General features: G+C 44.0%; 1 protein-coding gene across 2 annotated transcripts in view; it reads right to left on the reverse strand.

Moving 5' to 3' along the window:
• znf423 (zinc finger protein 423) overlaps positions 1 to 21577 on the reverse strand; it is a 144510-nt gene that overhangs the window by 73820 nt on the left and 49113 nt on the right. For both annotated transcript variants that reach the window (XM_037107494.1, XM_037107495.1), the window contains exons 4-16: positions 6639 to 6816; positions 5967 to 6091; positions 5302 to 5383; positions 5105 to 5180; positions 4718 to 4998; positions 4326 to 4609; positions 3858 to 4235; positions 3577 to 3758; positions 2398 to 2937; positions 2081 to 2231; positions 1335 to 1886; positions 988 to 1172; positions 90 to 514 (exon numbers count right to left, since the gene is read on the reverse strand). In XM_037107494.1, coding sequence (XP_036963389.1) covers positions 90 to 514; positions 988 to 1172; positions 1335 to 1886; positions 2081 to 2231; positions 2398 to 2937; positions 3577 to 3758; positions 3858 to 4235; positions 4326 to 4609; positions 4718 to 4998; positions 5105 to 5180; positions 5302 to 5383; positions 5967 to 6091; positions 6639 to 6816 — 3439 coding nt within the window. The remainder of the gene's footprint in view (positions 1 to 89; positions 515 to 987; positions 1173 to 1334; positions 1887 to 2080; positions 2232 to 2397; positions 2938 to 3576; positions 3759 to 3857; positions 4236 to 4325; positions 4610 to 4717; positions 4999 to 5104; positions 5181 to 5301; positions 5384 to 5966; positions 6092 to 6638; positions 6817 to 21577) is intronic.

Here is a 21577-nt window from a genome sequence, read left to right on the forward strand (position 1 = left end):
ATATCAAGAGACCATAATAGTTATCAACTGTTAGTATGTCTATGTTAGCCCACACAATTATCCACAGGCTCTATAAGATGGCTACCTACCGGCTCATGCAGCCAGCACAGAGGCCATAAGGCAGGCCATTGACATCCAGTTTCACCATCTCCCCCTTGTTTTTGAACTCCTTTAGGCAGAAGGCGCATTTATACAGCTTATGCTGCTGCAGCTGCCCGTTTGGGGATGAAGAGGCTGAGCCGTTCCCTCCTCCTCCTCCCACTCCATTTCCACCTCCCGCCACAGCTCCTCCAAGCCCAGAGCCAGTGGAGAGCTTCTGCATGTGGAAAGTGCCATGGATCTTCAGCTCCAGGGTGGAGGTGACAGTCTGCATGCAGACGACACAGCGGAAGCCGGTGAGGGAGTTGCGGAGGTCAGGGTGCATCTGGCAATGCTCTATAAACTCCTCCTCACTCTGCAGGGGCATCTTGCAGATTCTACAGGTCCCTGTGTCCAGGCTCTTACTGTGGGTCACCTGCAGACAGGTAAAATATAGAAAGTAATAAGTAATACTACCACAGTCTTTTATCAAAACTAAAACAATGCACAAAATTAACAGCATTTTTATGAAATAGCAAGACTGCACCCTGAAGCATCAAGAATCATAGTCTATTATAGGAACACATAAAAACATTTTTGTTCTAACAACTGCAGTGTAACAGCTATGGTGGCATTTCACAATACATCTTTGAATATGCAAAGGTTTTTTGTATGGCGTGGCACAGCACAAATTGCCTCTCAGAGGACAATTTAACATGTTTTTAAGTCTAAATTCAAAGCAAGAAGTTTCAGGATCAAAAGACACAAGCTACAAAAACAGTCACACAAGATAAAAACACACAGATGGCTGTTTTGATATACATGTGAGGAAATCCACTGACTAAATTTGTTCTCTGCCTATAAACCTCTGAATGACATGCTGAAACAGATACCACTAAAGTACACTACCTTGTGTTCAGTGAGGGTTAGCAGAGAGGGGAAGCGCTCTCCACATATTGGACACATGTAGTGTTTGGCGGGGCCACGATGGGTCTGAGCGTGCTCACGAAGACCATTCTCAGAGAAGAATGTTCTGGAGCAAACATTGCACTTGTGGTTCCCCTTGATGAAGTCTGCCTTCTTCTTTCGAGTACCTGGTGTACAAAATCACTCGCATCATTATAGATATATTATCTATATTTATACTTAGATTTATAGGACTTAAAATTCATGATTAACCACTGATGTAAAAATGTACTTTAAAAAAAGACTATTTCTACATATCGTATTAAGAAATAAATCAACAGAAATCCTACCAGCATCATCTTCTCCCGGTCGGATGTTGTGGTCACGCAGCCGGTGGTTCTGCAGAAGTGACTCCATGGTATAGGCCGCCCCGCAGATATCGCAGGCATACATGGGCTCTGCATTGTCCAGCTCCTCCTCACCCCCGCTCGCCTCATGACTGTTGGCCGTATCTCCTCCCTGACCTGCTCCTCCTCCGCTCTTCAGCAACATGTTCTGCAGGTCGGCTTGTTCAGCAGCCGCCACTGTTGCTCTTTCAACGCCTCCTGCACCTCCATTGCCACCACTTCCTCCTCCTCCTCGCTTGGAGGTTTGCGCCAGCCCATTGGGCGTCCCGTTCTGACTCCCACTACTCCCTGTGCCGCCTCCATTGCCAGTGATGTTACCGCCATCGAAGACACAGTGCTTCTCCCTCAGGTGTCTCTCAAGCAGGGATATGGCGTGGAAAGCTTTGCCGCAGAAGCGACATGTGAACTTCTTGCTGTGTGTGGTGATGTGGCACTGCAGTTCCACCTCTGTTCCAAACGTCTCTCCACAGAAGATGCACTTCCGGGGCTTCAGTGCTGTGAGACATGCAAATATAACATTAATTTACCCTAAAAGACCACTGTCAAGTCTCCACATTTTCTTTCAGTAGTCTGTACTTTCTTTCTTTGGTCAATGTTTATTTTCACACGTCTGTATTATATTCTCTTCTATTTTGTTTTCAACAACATGATCAATCATAGCCCATGACCCAAGGAATGGTGTGCTGTACCTCCTCCAAGTCCCCCTGGAAGGCCTGACCTCTGGCCCAGGTGGTTATGTTTAACATGGACCTGAAGATCTGTCTCCTTCCTGAAGTCCCAGGCACAGGCTGTGCAGCGAAAGAGCTTCTTCTCATTGCTGTGCTTCACTGCCAAATGCACCTGAATGGCAGAGGTGGAATAAAGAAACAATCCAAGGTGGTTTATTTCACCATTTCTTTTTTTATTTTACAGCCCAAATTTTCTTGTGCATGCACTGATGTTAGTATCTTTTGTAAAAAGAAAAAAGAAAACTATATTACCCAAATGAAGATGACGTCTCACTCACCTGTATGGAGACTTTAGAGTCAAACACCTCCTGACAGAGTGTGCAGTGGTAAAGGACAAAAGTGTGCATATCCAGCAAGTGCTTCTGCAGGTCATCTACTGAGGAGAACTGCTTATCACAGCTCTCACACACGTACTGCGTCGACGTGGTGGTGTAGTGCACTGTCAGGTGTTGAAGCAATGCCTCCTGCGATTCAAAGTCCTCCTTGTTGCACTGCGGGCAGGACTGGCGCCTCAGCAGCATCTCGAGGTGTGACTTGAGGTGGGCCTGGAAACCCTCGAAGCTGGCGAACCGCAGGTCGCACTGGTTGCACGGGTAGTCACCATTGCTCCCCATGGAGGGGGTGGAATCACCTCCCAGTCTGTGGCGTTTTGGGGAAGAGATCTCTACATCAGAGGAGGCGGGGCTTAGGTCGGCAACCTTCGCCTGGCGTTTGTTGTTAGCCAGTGGGATGTTCTTGTGGTTCTCCTTTATGTGCTTGGTGAGCTTGAGGAGCGAGCCGAAGATAGGAGAGTTGGTGCAGTAAGGGCAGGAGTAAACCTGGACATGGACAATAATTCTTTACTTATCTAAGATAGTTATTCATTGACAAACACCTCTTATTTCATATCATTTGGTTTTTGGAAGAACAGAGAAGATGAGATGGGAGATGAGTCATAAACTTTAAAGTTATCACTGAAGATAAACCAATGGATTAACTCATCAATTATTAGGAAACAGAAACATAAAAAAGCCAAGTCTCTTTTAAAGTTTTAATACAATAAATAAGAACATATAAGAATCAAGGAATCTGTCCACATCAAATGTTGGTTGTGAACTAGAAAGCTGTTGGCCAGAATCTGTGACCAAGAAACCAGAAATTAAAAATCTTTAATGCAGCCTCCATGAATTAATGTAGCCAGCAGTAACCTGCAGTAACTGCAGATTGATCAATTTAATACAGTAAAATTATCAAGGATCTTTAATCTGAATTTACCTTAGCAATAAGCTTAATTTAACACTTCACTGGGCTTATGACAAAGTACAGCAAACCACCTAATGAACTAGCAACCAGCTTACTGCTCATTAGCTCAACTGCTGATTAGTATTACCTTTGACACATGCACGACAGGCAAGCTACAGCTAATTCTTATCAACTCTGATAAGAGGTTTTTTTCTTGACTAATCCTTGGATCTCACCTCCATGAAGGACTGCGATCCAGCCTGTAGTACAGGAGACTCCAGTTTGGCCACGGCTCCCCCGGATGCACCTCCACCCCCTCCAGCAGAGGCGCAGTGCGTCTGCTGGATGTGCTCTGTCAACGAAGACTCCGTCAAGAATCCCATGGAGCACTGGTTGCAGAAGAAGGCATGATTCCCTTCTAGAATTGGGAAATTAAATTACATTGTTAGTGTTCCTTAAATTACATAACTAAATACTAATCAAAAGACAACCATGTTTTACTACTTCAACATCGCACCTAATGTGGTGGACCCTGCCACAATGCCACCGGGCAAGCAATGCGATACTCTGATGTGTTCCTGCAGAGAGTTGATGTCTCCAAACATGTCTGGGCAGTAGTTACAGTGGAAAGCTGTAACATTAGTGAACTGCAAGAGGGGGAAAGCTGCTGATGCAGCACCCACGGTTCCTCCACTGCCACGGTGAGCTTTGCGCACATGTTCATTAAGGTTGTAGAGCGTTGGCAGGGTGTCCAAGCAGATATGACATGTATGGCTCTGCTGCGGCTTATCTGCATGGATGGTCTTCAAATGGATCTCCAACACCGCAAGGCTATGGAAGTCTCTCTTAGAGCAGTAAGGGCAGGAATATGTCACTTTAGCCCAGTTCCCTACACCTATAGGAAAAGACAAACTGCTAAATTAGAAACACACAGAGGTAATCTAAGCTTTCAAACTAAGTGTTGGCTATCATTACTGTACCATACCTCCACCTTGATGACCCAGGCTTATCCCAATCTCCTCCACACTGTCAGTGCCTCTTCTGCGGCCTCGTTCAATGCCCTGGCTTGGCTTTAGGGTAGAGTCTGGCGTGGAGCCTCTCTCCAGGCTAGCACTAGAGTCTGGTGTGGCTGAGCTCATTGAAGCAATACTACCCAGTGCAGGGTCAGGACTGGCAGCGCTGTGATTGGAGGAGTCAGGCTGACGATGGCTGTCTAGGTGGCAGTAGACATCCTCCACGGATGGGAACTGTTCTGAGCAGACAGGACATCTGGGGATACAGCAAAAGAACAGTTTAAATGCCAAGTTCCATCGCTGTGGTCCAAATTGAGTAAAATCAGTGGTTTGAAAACTTTAAAGAAGCAAAGCTCTGCAGTACTTGTGTTTGCGGTTGGCATGCTGTGTTTCAATATGCGTGAGGAGTGAGGGCTCGTCTAGAAAGATCTCAGGACAGTGGATGCATTGCAAGTCGGCTCTGTCGGACAGCTGGGGGTGTCTGGTCAGGACGTGTTTCTCAAGCTCATCCGTCTGGCTGAACGTCTCCTCGCAGTAATCACACATATACAGGTCCTGCTCCAGGTCACCATCTCCTCCTGCTCCTTTCTTCCCACCATCCCTCTCACTCCTCAGTGCAAGGTGCTCTCGGTTCTTGCGGTGAGCCTGTCGGAGTCAGAGAGAAGCCAGGATTTAAGGATGCAAAAAAGGTTTCATATGATCACAACAAAGTAGGGCTTCCTCCTTTTATGAAAATATATCAACTGTTTACCTGCATGTGGCTCTGCAGAGATGAGGTGGAAGAGAAGCCCCGCTTACACACACTGCATTTAAACGGTTTGCTGGAGCTGGAAGTGAATACAATGAGACAGTCATGAGGCACAAAAAAATCGCTTACAGATCAAAATTACATTGAAAGATCAAGTCATCAAGTACAGATTTCATGATAATAGTATCAGAAGCAGTTACCTGTGTGTCTTCAGATGGATCTTGAGGTGATCAGAGCGGGAGAATGCAGCTTCACACTCCTGACAACTATACTTCTTATCCCCTATAACCAATAATAGATTTAAGAAAAAATATACACAAATTATATTGTGGCACTGACAGTAAATCTCAAACTCCAGTCTGATGCTGGTGAACTTATTCTTGAATTTCTTTCTCCAAAAAAAAAAAAAAAAAGAAGTTCTGAATTACTGTGAATCTCCTACCCATCAGGTCTTAATATATCTATGCATACTAGTGATGTCAAAAGTATTGAAATATCAATACACATGGTTTCTGTACTCATTTTTGGCAGTATAGACACTCTAGTAGTGCCCTGCTTTTTCACTCTCCTCTCCAACAGCAAGTTGATACATGTTGCTGTAGTGCTTATACAGACCCACCTCTAGAAGTTAATTAACATGTTGTTTGCTAAACACACAGCACAAGAGCCTAATTATATACATTTTTCAATAAAAATCTGATATTTTGTGCCCCAAAATTGTGTCTATTTTCCCCTATGGTTTCAAATAAAGTCAATTTTGAAACTTCTTTAAGGTATTCTATCCAAGTCAGAAATTCCAGTATTGTGACAACCCTAACATATATTTAACAGGCCTGACAGAAATTAGGATCCATTTATCATGTACCTGTGTGGAGTTTGACATGGCGGTCTCTGCTCCTCTTGTGTTTAAACAGACGGCTGCAGAAGGTACATTTGAAAGGCAGCTTGTCGCTGTGGATCTGCTCATGGCGCTTCAGGTAGCTCAGACGGCTGAGGAGGACCATGAGGAGGAAGATGATGAACAGTCATTCACACAGTCACATAACAAAAATGATGAACCTTTTATTTCAGCTTGACAAAATAGAACATCATTGCCAAAATATGCAGACAGTAACCTGGTGACCTTTAGTTTCAAAGGAGAGTTCAACAGTGACTTTGCTTTATCGTTTAATGCATTTTTCAGCCAAAAGCAATGAACAGAAGAATAGAGAGGACAGCGAAGCAACATGAGTAATATAGAGGACTATGATGATGACTTTATGGTGTGTGTGACAGCTGTTCTTAAAGTGGGTCTTGAGATATTCCCTGGAGATGTAAGTGAGAAATGTATTCACCTCGCTCCTTTCTCTGTTTGCCTTAGTGGTCCGTGTTACCATGGTAATATTGAGAATACTGTTTATTCATGTACACACTGATATTCATGAGTGGAATATAGGGATGCAGCAAAATATGACATTAGTCTCATTGTCTACAATACACCAGTTGTGTCAGTGCACCGAGATGTCACCACAGGAAACCACACGTGTGATATTTATACCTGAAGGATTTGTCGCAGAACTGGCAGGGGTACGGCAGACCAGCACCTCCTTCCTCCTCACCGCCGGTTGCCATGCCGAGGTCGCAGCAGCCATCGGGCATCTGTGAAGGCGATGCCACGTCTTTACTGGAGGGCGAGGAAGGCACCCAGGACAGCCCTGCGGGGTCATCATCACCATCTGACAGAGCGGGAAACAGACACAGGAAATTAAAAAAAGGAAAAGAATCATCTGCAGCAAGAAAACACAAATACATTTTTTGTACACAGCTGCAGGATTTACAAAAAATAGAGACAGGCGAGCAGACAGAAAAAAGTGGGGGTGAAACAGGGAGCATTAGAATGATTAAGAAGAAGTAACATCTTTCTTGGAAGGCAGAAGGCAGGAGAGGCAGCCTGTGGGAGTTCAAATGAGAAAAAGAGGATATAAACAAAAAAAATAAACACATTTATCCTGGTTACACACACACACACATACAGAGGGAAATGAGGATGGCAGAGATAAAGAGAGAGAGAGAGAGAATGAAAAAGAAGAGAGAGACACACTCCGGCAGCAGCAACATCTAAATAGAAAGCTCCAAGAACTATGTATCCCCGACGGAGCCCAGAAATAAGGACAGAGTGTATTTTCTCTCCCTTCATCCTCCCTCTGCAGCCATCCCTCGTTCCATCCCTCCCCTCACCTCCCCTCCCCTCCCATCCCTCCATCCGTCCCCAAGGACCATAGATCCGCCTCATCATATTTTCATTAGGGCCTTGGCAGATTGAAACGTCGGAAAAGCGATTAGGAGATGTGGAGAGCAGAGCGGAAAGATGGCGATATTCACTCCCTTTATCTGTCATACATAGGAGATTATGCATTGCTATTTTCCCTTTTTTCCTCCCCCTTTCTCTCTCCCTCTCTCTCTTTTCACCCTCCTGTGTAGTCTGGCACAGAGGCGACAAAAAGGCCACGACTCCTTTAATAGACACTTCAGAATGAATTCCAGGCGACAAAAGAGGGGGCTGAATAATGCTTGATATTGTTCTGTTCCTCTTTGTGCGCTCTGTGAAGCAGCACAGTACGACTATTTAGCATTTGCCTGAAAAATGTAAAGAAGAGAGCAGATGAAGCGAGAGGGAAGGCTGTTTTCTTTGCTTTTATCTGATAGCTACATCAACTAGGCCAGCAACAAATCAAAGAGGGAAAATAAGGAAACTAGAGTGATAGGACTGAGAGAAGGTCTGAAGTGATTTGAGCCAATATTTCTGCAATGCAAACAGACACATGTGAAGAGGAGAAGCTTCTCCTGATAATTTTAGAAACCTCTCCAAAGCACACACCTCAACCAACTCCTACCCCAATCTTGTGTGTCTTCTGTGTGTCTAGTCTACTGTGTATTGCGCCTTGCAGAGAGGGGGTGGAAAACAGATTCTTGTGATGAATCGATCGGCGAGAAAATGTAGGCACTGCGATGAGCAAATAGAACTCTGCAGGGGGGTCCAGGTTAAAAAAATTGTAAAAAGCATGACTTATAAATTTGACTGGAAGCAAGAATGAAAATAAAAAAAAGGCTTTAGAAAATTTAAGGAATAGAGTTATCAACATGAAGCCTAACAGCAAGGGTGAGATAGAGACTAGAGAGGAAGATGCTAAAAAAAAATGGAAGAAAAAATAATTATTTTTGGTCAACTCTGAAAAATATTTGTTTTATGAATACAATACTGTAATTTCTTTATTCTTACCATTTCTCTTAGAAAACTTCACAATCACATGAGGCATTACACTGGACAGACAGAGACAATATTCATTGACTTATTGAGCTGTAATCTTCACATCAAAACACAGGCGATAATACCAGCAGACACAGAGCTGTAAATAAAACAGACTACCATGCAATTATAGATGCTCTGATGACTTGGAGATCTAAATAACAGCACTGAAACTATTTGGAAGTTAATCCCTAATCAATCTAGGATAGATCAACAAAAGTAATTGTCAACAATTTTGATAATTAACATTCAGGAGGGAGGCGTTGCAAATTTTTTTGTTTAACATAATTGTAAATTGAATATTTATGAATAGATATAATTAAATTAAAAGTAAATCTAGAATCTATCTATCTAGAAACATAAAAGAAAACTGAAAACTTGAGCAGAAAAGGGATTTATCCAAATTCCTCCTGAATACAGAACAATTCAGTCAAATGTAATCTCAGCTGACATTTGGCCTTGTTATCGTATACAATAGCAGTGTATATGTAGTAGGAAGTAGTATCATACCAGGACCCTGAAACTGATGGAAACTAAATGGAATTCAGCCATCAATTATTTTACTATTTTCACCGTGTCGCATGAGATGTGACAATAGGTGACCAACTGATTGATAATACAATTAATAATTAGTTGCAATCCTACTTTATTTGTCCTGTAAGTTTTTTTGTTTTTTCATATGTTAATCAGTGTACATGTGGCATCATACATTATCACTGCTGCATTGACCTTGCTACAGTTGTTCACATGTAGTTTCTCATGCTATTGAGCCATCCATCCTCACAAAACCTGTTTTAAATTCACAGGTGGCTACGAGGCAGAACAGACAATTCTGTTCCTCTTTCTGAATAAATAAATGTACTATCTACATGGTGAAAGGCTGGTGTCTATGAAATGCCAAACCAGACAGCCCCTGCTGCCTGCTCAACAGTAGTCTGAGAAAGATTAGTGATACTGTCTCAAATACATGTATTGTACACTCTCACCTTCTATCTCTCTCTCAGCTGTGCTAAACAGGACTTAACAACAGCCAGAGAGAGAGACACCAGATACAAAGAAATACTCAAACCCAAAATGGTAAACTGTTGAAAATTTGGAACAAAAAACTGAATCTCAAAGACATCTTAGAAAAAGCCATGTAGAGAAGATGAGGGAGTAAATAAACCTCTGAAAAAACAGCGCAAGTGTCTCCTCACAGTGCTGGTCTGGACTCATGTGGACCAATAAATGCACACCAGTATGAGTCATTTAGACGGTGAAGTTTGTGGGGTGGGAAAGTAGGAGGACGACAGACAAGAGAGAACAGGAGAGATCGAACAAGAGAGAGATTCAGACCGAGCAAGAGGGAGAAATCTCTTTTTGAGGGGGGGGATGGAGGGGTGTTGAGAAAGAAGGGGAGGAGAGATTAGCGTCATTAAAGAGCCCTAATCCTCTGACTAGCGTGGCTGGCGCTAAAATGGAGGATCACACGGCTTTTTAACGGCGCCTTTGTCAGCCGGCCGCGAGGGGACCTGGCAAGACAAGGCCGAACGGCAACTGGGAGAAACTGGAGGATGGGGAGGGGGGAGCGGAGAAAATTTCAATGAAAAGTTAAATTAGAGAAGAATCCTCAAGAGGAGATGAAGAGGATGGATGGTTGAGGGAGGGGGATTGGAGAGAAAAAAAGAGGGGAGAAAAAGTAGTTTGAAAAAAAAAGAGAAAACAGGCAGGAGCAGGCGGACGCCGACACACGCTGTTCCTACCCCCGTCTCCTCCTCCTCCTTTCTGTTCTTCTCTGGCGAATGAAAACGAACGAGAGGAGCGGAGTGGAGGACCACAGGGCCCCAACAGCTCCGCTCCCGCTTTATCTCTCACTCTGCAGTCCTCTCCTTTTCCATCCATTCCCTCTATCCTTCATCCCTCCCTCTGTCCCCAGCAGTCCCTCTACTCTTCTGTCTTCATCTCTCTTCCACTACCTCCTTCCATCGCTCCCTCCCTCCGTCAGCTTTCATGTTGTTACTCATTATAGCGCTGACATCTCTCCCTCCGTCCCTCCATTTCTCCAACAGTCTCTCCCCTACTGGTGTTGGCCTTCACCCCTGTGTCTCAGCCTGGACGGGGCCGAGGGAGAGAGGGGGGAGACGTTCCAGATGGACAGACTCTGAACTCCAGAGGAGCAGGAAGAGATGGCGCTATGAAAGGGGAGACGAGAAAAAAGAGGAGGAAAGGAGAGAGGAGAACCTAGGGGTCTGTAATAAACAATGGAAAAGAGCCGAAAAGAACTAAACGGACCGCCTGAGTCTACCTGAAACGACAGACGCACACAAACACATGCATGCAAACAACACACACACTCCCCGCGTGTGTCTCTAATAGGCCAGACAGTGTGGCAACGTGTGGAGGACACAGCCTTGGTGAAACACTCTAATGAAGAGACACACACGCTGATCAATCTCTCTTTATGTTTCTGCCTCCCCCGTCTATTTCCCCCATATCTAAACTCAGTAACTTTGTCATGACTGTTACACAGAGGGAAAATACATCAAAGCCTCAGAGTTTAGAAGATGGAACTCTTATTAAAAGAAACTTTAGAGACTAATGTAATCTTCAAATGTAATGATTATTAAATCAATCAACCATTCTAAAAAGTTTATCGGGATAATTTGAAATATTGCACAGTGTTTCCAGATTTTTGCTGGCTTTAGCCATGAGGCTGTAAACTGACAAACTGATGAAATAAGCAACTGGATGGGCTGACATGAAACCAGCACTCAAGAACATTAGTTCAATTAGTTCGCTCTGGATAACAGCGTCTGCTAAATGCCTGAAATGGAAATATAATCCATGTATGTCGCGCTTTCTGTCTTTGCTATTGCTTTGATGTGCGAATCAAAGGAGCTCAGCTGGTAGCAACAACAATGTTTCAGCTCCCAGTGCTGCTACTCCAAGTGCTCAGACTGCCTACTACCTGCAGTTGCATTCAGAGAGATTCAGAATAAACATTTTACTTGAACAATACGCGGTGATCTGCAAAGTGAAGCTTGCCATTTCGGACGGAATAATGATTAAATAAAATGAAATTCATTAATTAAATACGCTTGAAGCAATAACGTTTTCTTGAGATTCAAAAGAAAATGTATTCCAACAAAAACCAGTTCATGGCTTGAATGTTTAAACATTCTCATTATCAAAGGAATTGAATGTTTAACCAATACTTTCATCCAACACCTCAATTCAGATTAAGCAAGGAATGTCCTTCTGATAGATTGAAAATAATGATGCTTACTGGGCTGTTACTCCAAGTATCATTCTATCTGACATTGTCCCAAGTTAAATGAACGTAATGTTCACCTTGGGTTCAGCTGTCTACCTGCTCATATTTTGATCCTCCTATCAGCCTGTCTTCCCCTCCCTTCCTTCATCCTCCCTCCACTCCATCTGACCATCTAACTCTCCTTTCCACCTTTCTGTTTGGCCACCAGCCCAGACCTGCACCTTTCCCAGGGAGACTCCCACTGACCTCCTCTCCCTCCATCCCTCTCTCCCTCCATCCCTCCTTCCATGGCTCCCCAGGCCCCCTCCGATGGCCCCAGGCTGCCCCAGGCGTGCACGCACACACACACAGCCCCAGACTCACCATAGGGGGCAGAAAAACAACTTCCACCCTTGGCTCACTCTGGGCAGCCCAGCACACACTCGCTCTTATTTTTGCTCTCGCACACACACAAACACAATTAGAGTTGAATTCACTATCTAATACTTTGTCTAGTTTTACGCAAAAAAGGGTTATTTCTATAAATCTCTAAATCTATAAAGAACATCACGCAAATCAAAAATAATAGTGGCTGCTTTCTTTTTGTGCATCACTGCAAATCATTTAGATGACTGGATAAAACTTTAATTTTACCAAACACATTTTATGATGTGTGTTTCTGCTTGTTAAGAGGTCAGGCTGCAGAAATGACCCACTCCCTGGCTTTAGAAGTGTGCTCCAAGTTTTATCAAAATGCTATACATGGAACATTTTGACATGAAAATACAGGAATAAGATCCCTTTATAGCTCTCTGATTATCATATGAGTTTACCGGTTGCCATGTATTAGGGGAACTGCACAGCAGGAAGTTTTTTTTTGACCAGTCAAAACAGTTTGCCTATGTGCAGTCTGTCTGGTGTACCTGTGGAAAAATGTAGGAGCAGAAACCTACACTAATAACATCTTGATTCCACCAGGCGCATGTCCATGACTATATGTTTTTTCTGTGGAATTGGTGGGTTACAGAGAATACACACATTTCTTTTAACTCAGCTCCACAGAAAGTCATCACAATTGACTAAAATATTTTCTGTTCCTGTAGGGATAATTTGATTTCAAAAGATGGTAAAAATGGTTCGATGGTTCGGTGTTAACTGGGTGCAGCAGTTCATACTTAAGCGCGCGGCTGCAACCCTGGCCTGTGCTCAGAGGACCCACAGTCCTCTGCTGCTGTCCTTGTAGCTCACAGGGGACGCAGTCTGTCGGGACAAACACACACACAACCACACATGCCGCAGCGAGGACAGATAGAAAGGACGATATGGCAGTCTGTCCGGGGCTTGAGCCCTTGAGGACACGATGGATGGACACACACACACACACACACAACACATGCATTCACACACACACCAAGCAGGCTGTGGGGACCCTCACCTTCTGCCCTGGGAATGGGTCCGGCTGCTTTGGTCGCTTTTGGGCGCCAACTGCTCCATATGGGCAGTGTGTGTTTGTGTGTGTGTGCAAGTGTGTTTGAGGGCAGAAGGTTAGGGGCAGGGGGCTAAGGATGGGGGTGGGTGGACAGTGAGCTGGCAGATGACAAGTTTGTTGCTACCACACAGGAAACAGTAATACACTGTCTGCAAACATCAAACAGTGGCTAACACATCAACATACAGAGAGCAGCTCAGCATGTAAAGACAAGGTCAGTATGGGGTAGAAAAAGAAAAAAGTTAACCTGGGCTCCAAAATAACTTTTTAGTAGCTGAGGCATGCAGCTATCAAACATAGTCAAGTAGGAGGAGTACAATACTGAGATGTTGTTGAAGAGGCTTTCAACTAAGATATAGAACTCTTTTTCCAGTGTTATTGGGGGGTGGATCCATTTTTCAGAAGAAAACAGATATCTAAGGCAGTACTGCACTCTGCTGTGGTATCAAGGTTTAGTTAATGATGGCAAAGGAGACGAAAGTATGAGGCAGCGATGAGTCACTGCTATAAAGACAGATGACAGGAGATGACAGTAAGTGAGGGGAGAGAGAGATTTGAGCAACATACAATCAATCCCTCGCTGAATACGATACAAGGGCGTTCCAGATGGGGATCCATTGGCCAAGGTATACACCTTATTCTTGCCCCTATAATGCCTTGGGCAAATTAAGGGTGAATATTCCAGAGCACCCAGTCACCTAACTTCAGATGGCATTTTACCTGATAACAGGACACTGACACTTCAAAGTGCTGCCAATGCATCACCAATTAGCGAAGTATTAGTCATAATTGTTTCCACAAGTGTCCTCCACAGAAAACTGGTGGAGAGACAAATATTGCCGGTAAAAAATATGAATTAATATCTAATATCTACAGTAATAATCACAACATTCTCGATCCACTTCTGGTGAACATCTTGGTCTGCCATGTACTCACTGTCTCTATATAAAGTTGAAATATCAGCCAGGGGCACGCTTTATCAAGTAAATGCTTGTCAATTCTAAGTGCACCTGCTTTTCCTGATTTTTAGATGCCCTTTTCAAATGTAAAAAAAAGGGCTTATTAGGAAGCTGTTTCATTATTAGGGCAGTATAATTCAAATGTGTCACTGAAGCAATGGGGACTTGTCCACTTCCAGACTTGATATATTAGTGTCATAGTATTTACCAATAAGGTGTATGACAACATGCTTCCACAGAAACAGAAAGGGCCAGAAGACATGAACAGACACATAGATGCAACAACAAACACATTCTGTCTCCCTCACACACATACACCATGTGGCAGAGGAGGGCTGGCATCTGCTTCCTCTTACCACATTCCCCTTTTTCTCCCATTTTGAACTCTTTCTCAACAAGCCTTTTATCTCCATGTGCCCTGATTTCCTCTGATTCTATTCACTCTGTTCCTTCATAAACTCTAGTCAACACATACTATAGAGCAAGGCACTAAGCATGAGGGTTACTGGTTCCATTGCCTATGTAAGAAATTCCTCATCTCTCTCTCCTCCATCCTGTTCTCTGTCCATCTTGTCTGCTGTTTGTTCACTCAGAAATGAGAACCAGCTGTCAGGCAGAACGTTAGATAAACAACAACACCATGCCAACGCACACATACAGTACACCTCATATGCACACATGCTGGCATGAGGGCTCACACACAAACACACACACACGTACACACACACACACACACAGTGGTGTGGTCCCATTGTGTGCATGCCAGCGGCGATACCATCTATTTATAAGAATGAGGTTTGGTGGACTGACAGACCGCTAACTAACCTAGAAACACATTCACCTGAGTCACACACACACACACACACACACACACACACACACACACACAAACTTGACTGACTTTTTACACCTTCACACACTTTCTCATAAAAGTACACACTCACGCACATAAGGAGACCCTTGGAAATTAACGGAAATACCCTCAGAACTGTAATAATACACGTACAGCTATGAATAACAGCCGCTGAGCTATATTTTAAAAGCATTATTGGTGGTACCTTGTGAATGATGATGGATAATTAGTGTATAGCGAGAGCTTCATATGGCTATATGTGTGCAGTCATCACTTCAAACAAATGGCTTCAACTAAAAATGAATGTTATTGATCCGAGGATGTATCAACAATATTACTCACACAGAAGCAAGTCCTCCTACGTTCAACTAGGCGTATGTGGGACCTATAAATAAGTGATGTAGGCAGCTGGAGCTCGCTGTTCAAAACACAAACACACTGATACACACATACACACCGGTAAACAAACAAACAAACAGACAGCAGAAACACACACAGTTTTTAACCATCTAGAGCAAAGTAACTGAAGCGGTGCAGGTAAATAAGCTGCCAAGAGATGGATTTGAGAGGAGAGGAAGTGAGAGAGAGAGGAAGTGTGACAGAGAGAGAGAGAGAGAGAGAGAGAGAGAGAGAGAGAGAGAGAGAGAGAGAGAGGCTCCTGAAGTCCCAGGAGAGGATGGTAGAGGGGGGTCCTGTGCCCAAGGGAAGCCCAAGAGCAAGCTGCGAGAGGCGGGTACCTCCTACCCCACCGCTCCCCTTCCCTCCCTTCCCTTCTGGAGGATAGGATCCTGGACAGCCCCCTTCTCACAGATCCTAAACCCCCCATGAGAGGAGTATGTGCACATGCACATACACACATGCGCACATGCGAGCGCACACACTGAAGAGGGGTCCCCAGGGGAGGAGCAGAGCAGAGCAGAACACCTGGACCTGCCATTAGTGACACACTCAGGGATTAGAGGCACAGACGGCAAGAGAGATGGAGAGAGAGAATGCACACTGGGATCGACGCACACACACTATCTCCATCCAGGAAGTAATATGCATAAACATACACAAACACATGCAAGCGCTTACAAATGGCAACTCCAAAAAACCATGGAGGTACATTCAGACTGACTGCTAGATAATATTTAATCTCACTTTTATCACTTCAACACTCTACTTCTGTGTTTCTAAGTACTACCCACAAATACTTTATTGCCTAGCAAAATGCACATTAAGCTGTCAAATACTGTGAATCAATTTGGAAAACAGTGTGACAACAAGGAGTGCTGCATTAAAGCTTTTTGTGATTCCATCTGGCACCAAGATCAAGTGAGTACAGACTCTCCGGGCCACTTCATCTGAAGGTATTTAATCACATGCATGTTGACTGGCTATGATCTTTATAAGAGGCCTGACAGCATTCAAAAAGAACATGAATTATATATGATGTTGTCAATGTACGGGTTTTAATTATGTTGTTATGTCTGAGATTCTCCTCAGCACCGTATGTGTGCTGGGTTTAAGACATGCCTTGGATATATACAGGTATATAAAGTCATTCCTCACTTTCATGCCACCTGGTGTGTGTGTGTGTGTGTGTGTGTGTGTTGTATAATAATTACTCATGTGTTAAACCTTCAGCTCCCCCGAGGAAGACAATGTTACCAGCTGAGGGTCAGGGACAGAGAGAGAGACAGAGGGTAGAAAAAGGAGGTGAATGGAAGAAAGGTGAAGGAGCTACAATGTGACAAGAAAGGAGATATGCACAAAAAAAGATAGAAAATGAAGTAAAGGAGGAAAAAAGCCAAAGATGGTGGCAAAGGCTTTAAAGGAAGCAGCTGAATTCTTCTGTTTGTCACTATCACAAACTTCATAAACAGTTTTTCTCCTTTTCTTACAGGCAAGTAGCTGCCTGCTTGTATTTATCCTACACATAGAGAAGGAGAAATACGTATGCCAACACGAGGTCGGTGAGAAAGGGAATAATCCTCAAGTATCAAGTTCAATGTGATGAGGAGAAGGGACGGTTTCAAAACAAACCGTCCAGAAAAGAGGCTCCTGTGTGAATTAGAGACCACACACTGGCTGCAACAAAGAGCAGCGCTCAGACACACACAGGGAGGGATGCAGAGACAGAAAAAAGGTGGATTTGCTCCAGAAAAAAAGAGAAGTGTGTGTGTGCGTGTGTGCGTGTGTGCGTGTGTGTGTGCGTGCGTGTGTGCGTGCACGCATTTATGTGTGTGAGCTGGTGACATGAAACAGATCAAAGGGGGGAGATGCCGGCAGGGCAGAGAAGGAGAAAGACAGAGAGAGAGAGGCCAGGGGGTCCCGTAATTACAACCTACATCCGCCAAGCTGAGCCATGTGTGACTCTGTGTGTGTGTGTGTGTGTGTGTGTGTGTGTGTGTGTGTGTGTGTGTGTGTGTGCGTGCGTGCGTGCATGCGTGCACTAAAAAATTTCTTCTTCCCACTGTGACTGCCCAACAGGAAAAAAACAAAAAATAAGACACACGCACACATAAATACACACAGTTAGAGCTCCAGACAAAGACACACAAAACTGGGATATGCAAACACCTTGAAACATGCACACGAATGGTTTCAGAACATGCAGAGGGTAAAACAGAACAATGTCTCATAATGCAAAGGTAAAGGACCTGAAAGAAGGAGTCATAAAAACAGACGGTACGGAACACGAGCATGTGTGTGTATGCAGAAAATGTGACACACAGACAGCGACACACACACAGTGGGGTTGGGAATATCTGTGATGGAGGGGTGCAGATCAATGGAGACCACTGGCTGGTTGGTCTCTGCAGCAGAAAAGCGGATTGCTCTGGGACCCAAACTATTGTACAGCACCACACTGACTTCAAACACACACACACACACACACACACACACACACACACACACAAAGTCAGAACATATGAGCAACACAAGCAAACTCACTCCTGTCTCTGCGGCTCACACACACACATCAGTGTTAGAGGACACAAACAGTCTAATAGAGCGGTGAGAGCAGAGAAATGGAAATGCCTCTTTGACTGACTGGGGTCCATTGTGCTTTCATGCCTTTAGAGGAGACCCCCTAGCATCAGCATGGCTAATCTCTTTCTCTTTCTCCCCGTCCGTTTGTCCCTCTCCCCATGTATCCCTCCATCCTTCTACAATCTCTCGCTCTGCACTTACTAAATCCCTCAGCCAAACCTCCCGTTTTCAAAAACTTTATGTGGTTGCATGTGTGAGATTCAATGACCCAGACAAGAACATCACTTTTTCTGTTTATCCTGATCACCTCAGCATACTTACAAGCATCCTTGGACTCAGTTGTTATTGTGTATGATAATGACAGTAGACAGTAGATGTTGTCTTATTAGAGGAGTATACTGGATTACATTTCTTCGCTACAAACACCTGTATGGCTGTTCTTCCGCCTGCATCTCCCTTAGCAAGCCCTCATTCCTCCATCTCTCCCTCCTTTCCTTCCAACTCTCCTCTATCTCTTTCCCTACCCCCTCCCCTCAGCAGAAGAGCAAGCTAAAAGCACAAGCATGCCCCAAAATTAATTTAAACGGAGGAATTAAATTAAAAGCGAAGCCTCAGGAGTTTTATTATGTACTAATGTTTGAACCGTTAACTTGGATTGTATTACTAAAATATGAATAATTAAGGGCTGGTGGGGGCTTTTTATTACATCAGGAAAGAGGAAGGAAAACACATGATGGTACTGGAATGGATTTAGTGGTAATTTAGGCTGTTAGAAGAGATGGGTCTGTGGGATGTTGGTAAATCATTGTGTATTTTCAGATGGTGATTACACTGGGAAGCTACCTATCCATGCTCTGACCTGATTTTTTAAGTAGGTTTGACTGTATCCAACACAGAAACAACTATAAAAGTCTTTTTCTTGATAGATACTGATACAGGCCACTCTCAAGGCAAACTTGACAAACAAATTTAACAGGTACTTAGCAACAGTGATATCAGCTGCATTATATTTAATTGTGGTTCCCCCTTCTGGTTCCCCTGCGTCTGCATGCTGGCTTTGAGGAACACAGTTGATGTTACGATGGCATACCACAGTATTAAATCTTTATACCTAGCCCTAATCTCTGCATATGAATGTCATGATATCTCAGCTAATCGCAAGAAGAGACTGAAGTTTTAATCATAGTCTGTCATATGTGCACAAAAAAGAACATCAAACCACTACTTATACTGAGTTATGAGTTCAGACCCCTTTCATTTTTCTCAATGTTTTAGGCCTGGGTGATGTCATTTTGGTGAAGTAAGCAGAAAAATGTTGAATTTAACCACTTTATCAAGGCATAGAGTTAATACTTTCTATGTTAACACATAAATTATGCAAATACATTTTTAAAAAATACTACAATACCAGTGAGATGACCTGTCCTTTTTTATTCATCATTTTCTCTCCATGAGCACTCATTATCTCAGTTTGGTGTTAATTTGTTGTGTTTGTGTTTTTCTCACAGTAGGTTTGTGAAACATCAACCAGCGGCAGAGCTCATACAGCAGATTGTGACTCGTGGTTGCCCTGGTAATCACACAAACCACTTTGTCTGACGCACCTGCAGTGTTTCTGGGCTCCACGGTAGAGCAAACAGGCCAGGTTGCAGAGCAGTAACAGGGAAGGTTGATGGCAGGGGGTTTAAAGCAAAGGCTGAACAAAAGCCTATTTTACAAAGTGAGCCCAATGCTACATAACACAACACACATGACTCACTGCCTCGCACATGACACACAATGGGCATGCAACGGCGCAGCACATGAACATGACCACAGAACATGAAACATAATATAAAGAGAAACTCAAGTTCTCTCCTGAACAGTCTTTTGTGTGTAATGTCACTTTCTTCACTTTCCTCACCTGAAGAGCCAATCCTTTCAACAATGGCTCAGCAGGAAATGTCTTTTGGAGCACTAAAGCCTGCCTGTGGGTTGTATAGGTCACATTTAAAAACTCTGCTTGAGTGGAAAATGGGACAGCAGTGGACAGTAGACAGAGCACAGGTACAATAGCACTTCACAAGTGTGCAGGTTTACATTGTTTATTTTTAATTTTAAGGATGCTTTGGACTTAAAGATGAATCTCCGAGGCTGCCTTTCTATGATTATGTGTCAGCCGAGTCACATACATTACAAATGCACTTATTCTCTCTCCACTCTCTCAACACTGTGAATCCATTTCCATCAACACACACACTCATAATCTAAATCTCCTGTCCCATAGCCCTATCTAGCTTTCCTTAACTTTTTCCTCACACTGCCTCTCTTCTATGAGCTTCTCTGTGTTTGTGTGTATATGTGTGTCTAAGTGTGCGTGTTGCACTGCTGAATTATTAGTCTTCTCGTCATGTCTCTAATGTGAAGCCCCCCTTATCAGCCAGCAAACAGTCAGCCCCCCCGGCCCCCCCTCTGCAGCTGTCACTGCACCCCCCACCACACACATTATTCTCTGAGGACAAACTCCCCAACACACACACCAAATACCCACATACACTCAAAACGCAGGCACATACAAATCTCTGTACACAGGCCTTAGCAGTTTTGACTCACACGCACACAATTTTATCTGCTCATTCGCAGGCCGCATGGCTTGGCAGCCAACAAGGGGGAGAAATATCCACTCACCCCAACACCCAAAACCCCCAAACACCCTCTACCCGCCACCCATTCCCCCACCAAAAATCAGCCCCAGCCCCGACTCTATCTGGGAACAGAGAGAGAGGAGCACAGGATGGAGGCAGGCCACGCAGCAAGGCCTCTTCCTGGGGGAGTTCATTACTCAAGCAGGGCGCTCCCTCCGGCTACGAGCTTGCAGCACTGTTGAGGTAAAGTCAGTCAGCCACGGATAGCCCCCAACCTTTACTTTAAATCCCACAACACACACACACACACAAACCCAAACACACACAGTGTAGTCTAATAGAGCTGCTCTCATTAGAGTGGAGAAAAGGTGGAAAGAAAAACATTGAGAGGAAAAAGACAAAAGATAAGAAAATAGAAATATGAAGAGAAGACATGAAATTGAGTGAAAGAGAGCATGACATCAGACCTGGATGGAGGTTAGACAGCTGTAGCACTGCAGTGACCCAAGCTGGCTAATACAAGACGTTCTCCTCCTCCCCCTGCTCTAACCATCTCCATCTTTTTCTTTCTTCATTGTTGTTTGTTTGCGTTGTTTTGTTGTTTATTTGAGTGCCCCCTTCTTGCTGCGCTCCCCAGCAGGCCTCGTTCTTGACTTATTTAGTAGTGTGTTTTCGATCATATTTGAAAAATGAAGAGCAGATTGGTTAATATTTCAAGACATCCCACTTGTACGGGTGAGAGGGAGAGCGAGAGACATGAAGACAGGAGAGAGTGAGAGACGAGAGGAGAGGAAAGGAGGGAATACGAGGGAAGAATTCTCTTGTTCCTTAACCCCAATTCTAGGATGCATGCTGAGAGCAGAAGCACGCATGAACACACACACATACACATAAAAGGCACATGCATTCCCCCACCACCCAGAAAACACACTGAAGAAAAGCCTACATACAAAATGTTCACTTAGAAATACTGTACACACACACACACACACACACACACACACACAAGCCACCATGCACACTGAAAAAAATCATCAAAGAATAATCATGGGCT

This window comes from Acanthopagrus latus, chromosome 8 (assembly GCF_904848185.1).
Source record: "Acanthopagrus latus isolate v.2019 chromosome 8, fAcaLat1.1, whole genome shotgun sequence".
NCBI lineage: Eukaryota > Metazoa > Chordata > Actinopteri > Spariformes > Sparidae > Acanthopagrus > Acanthopagrus latus.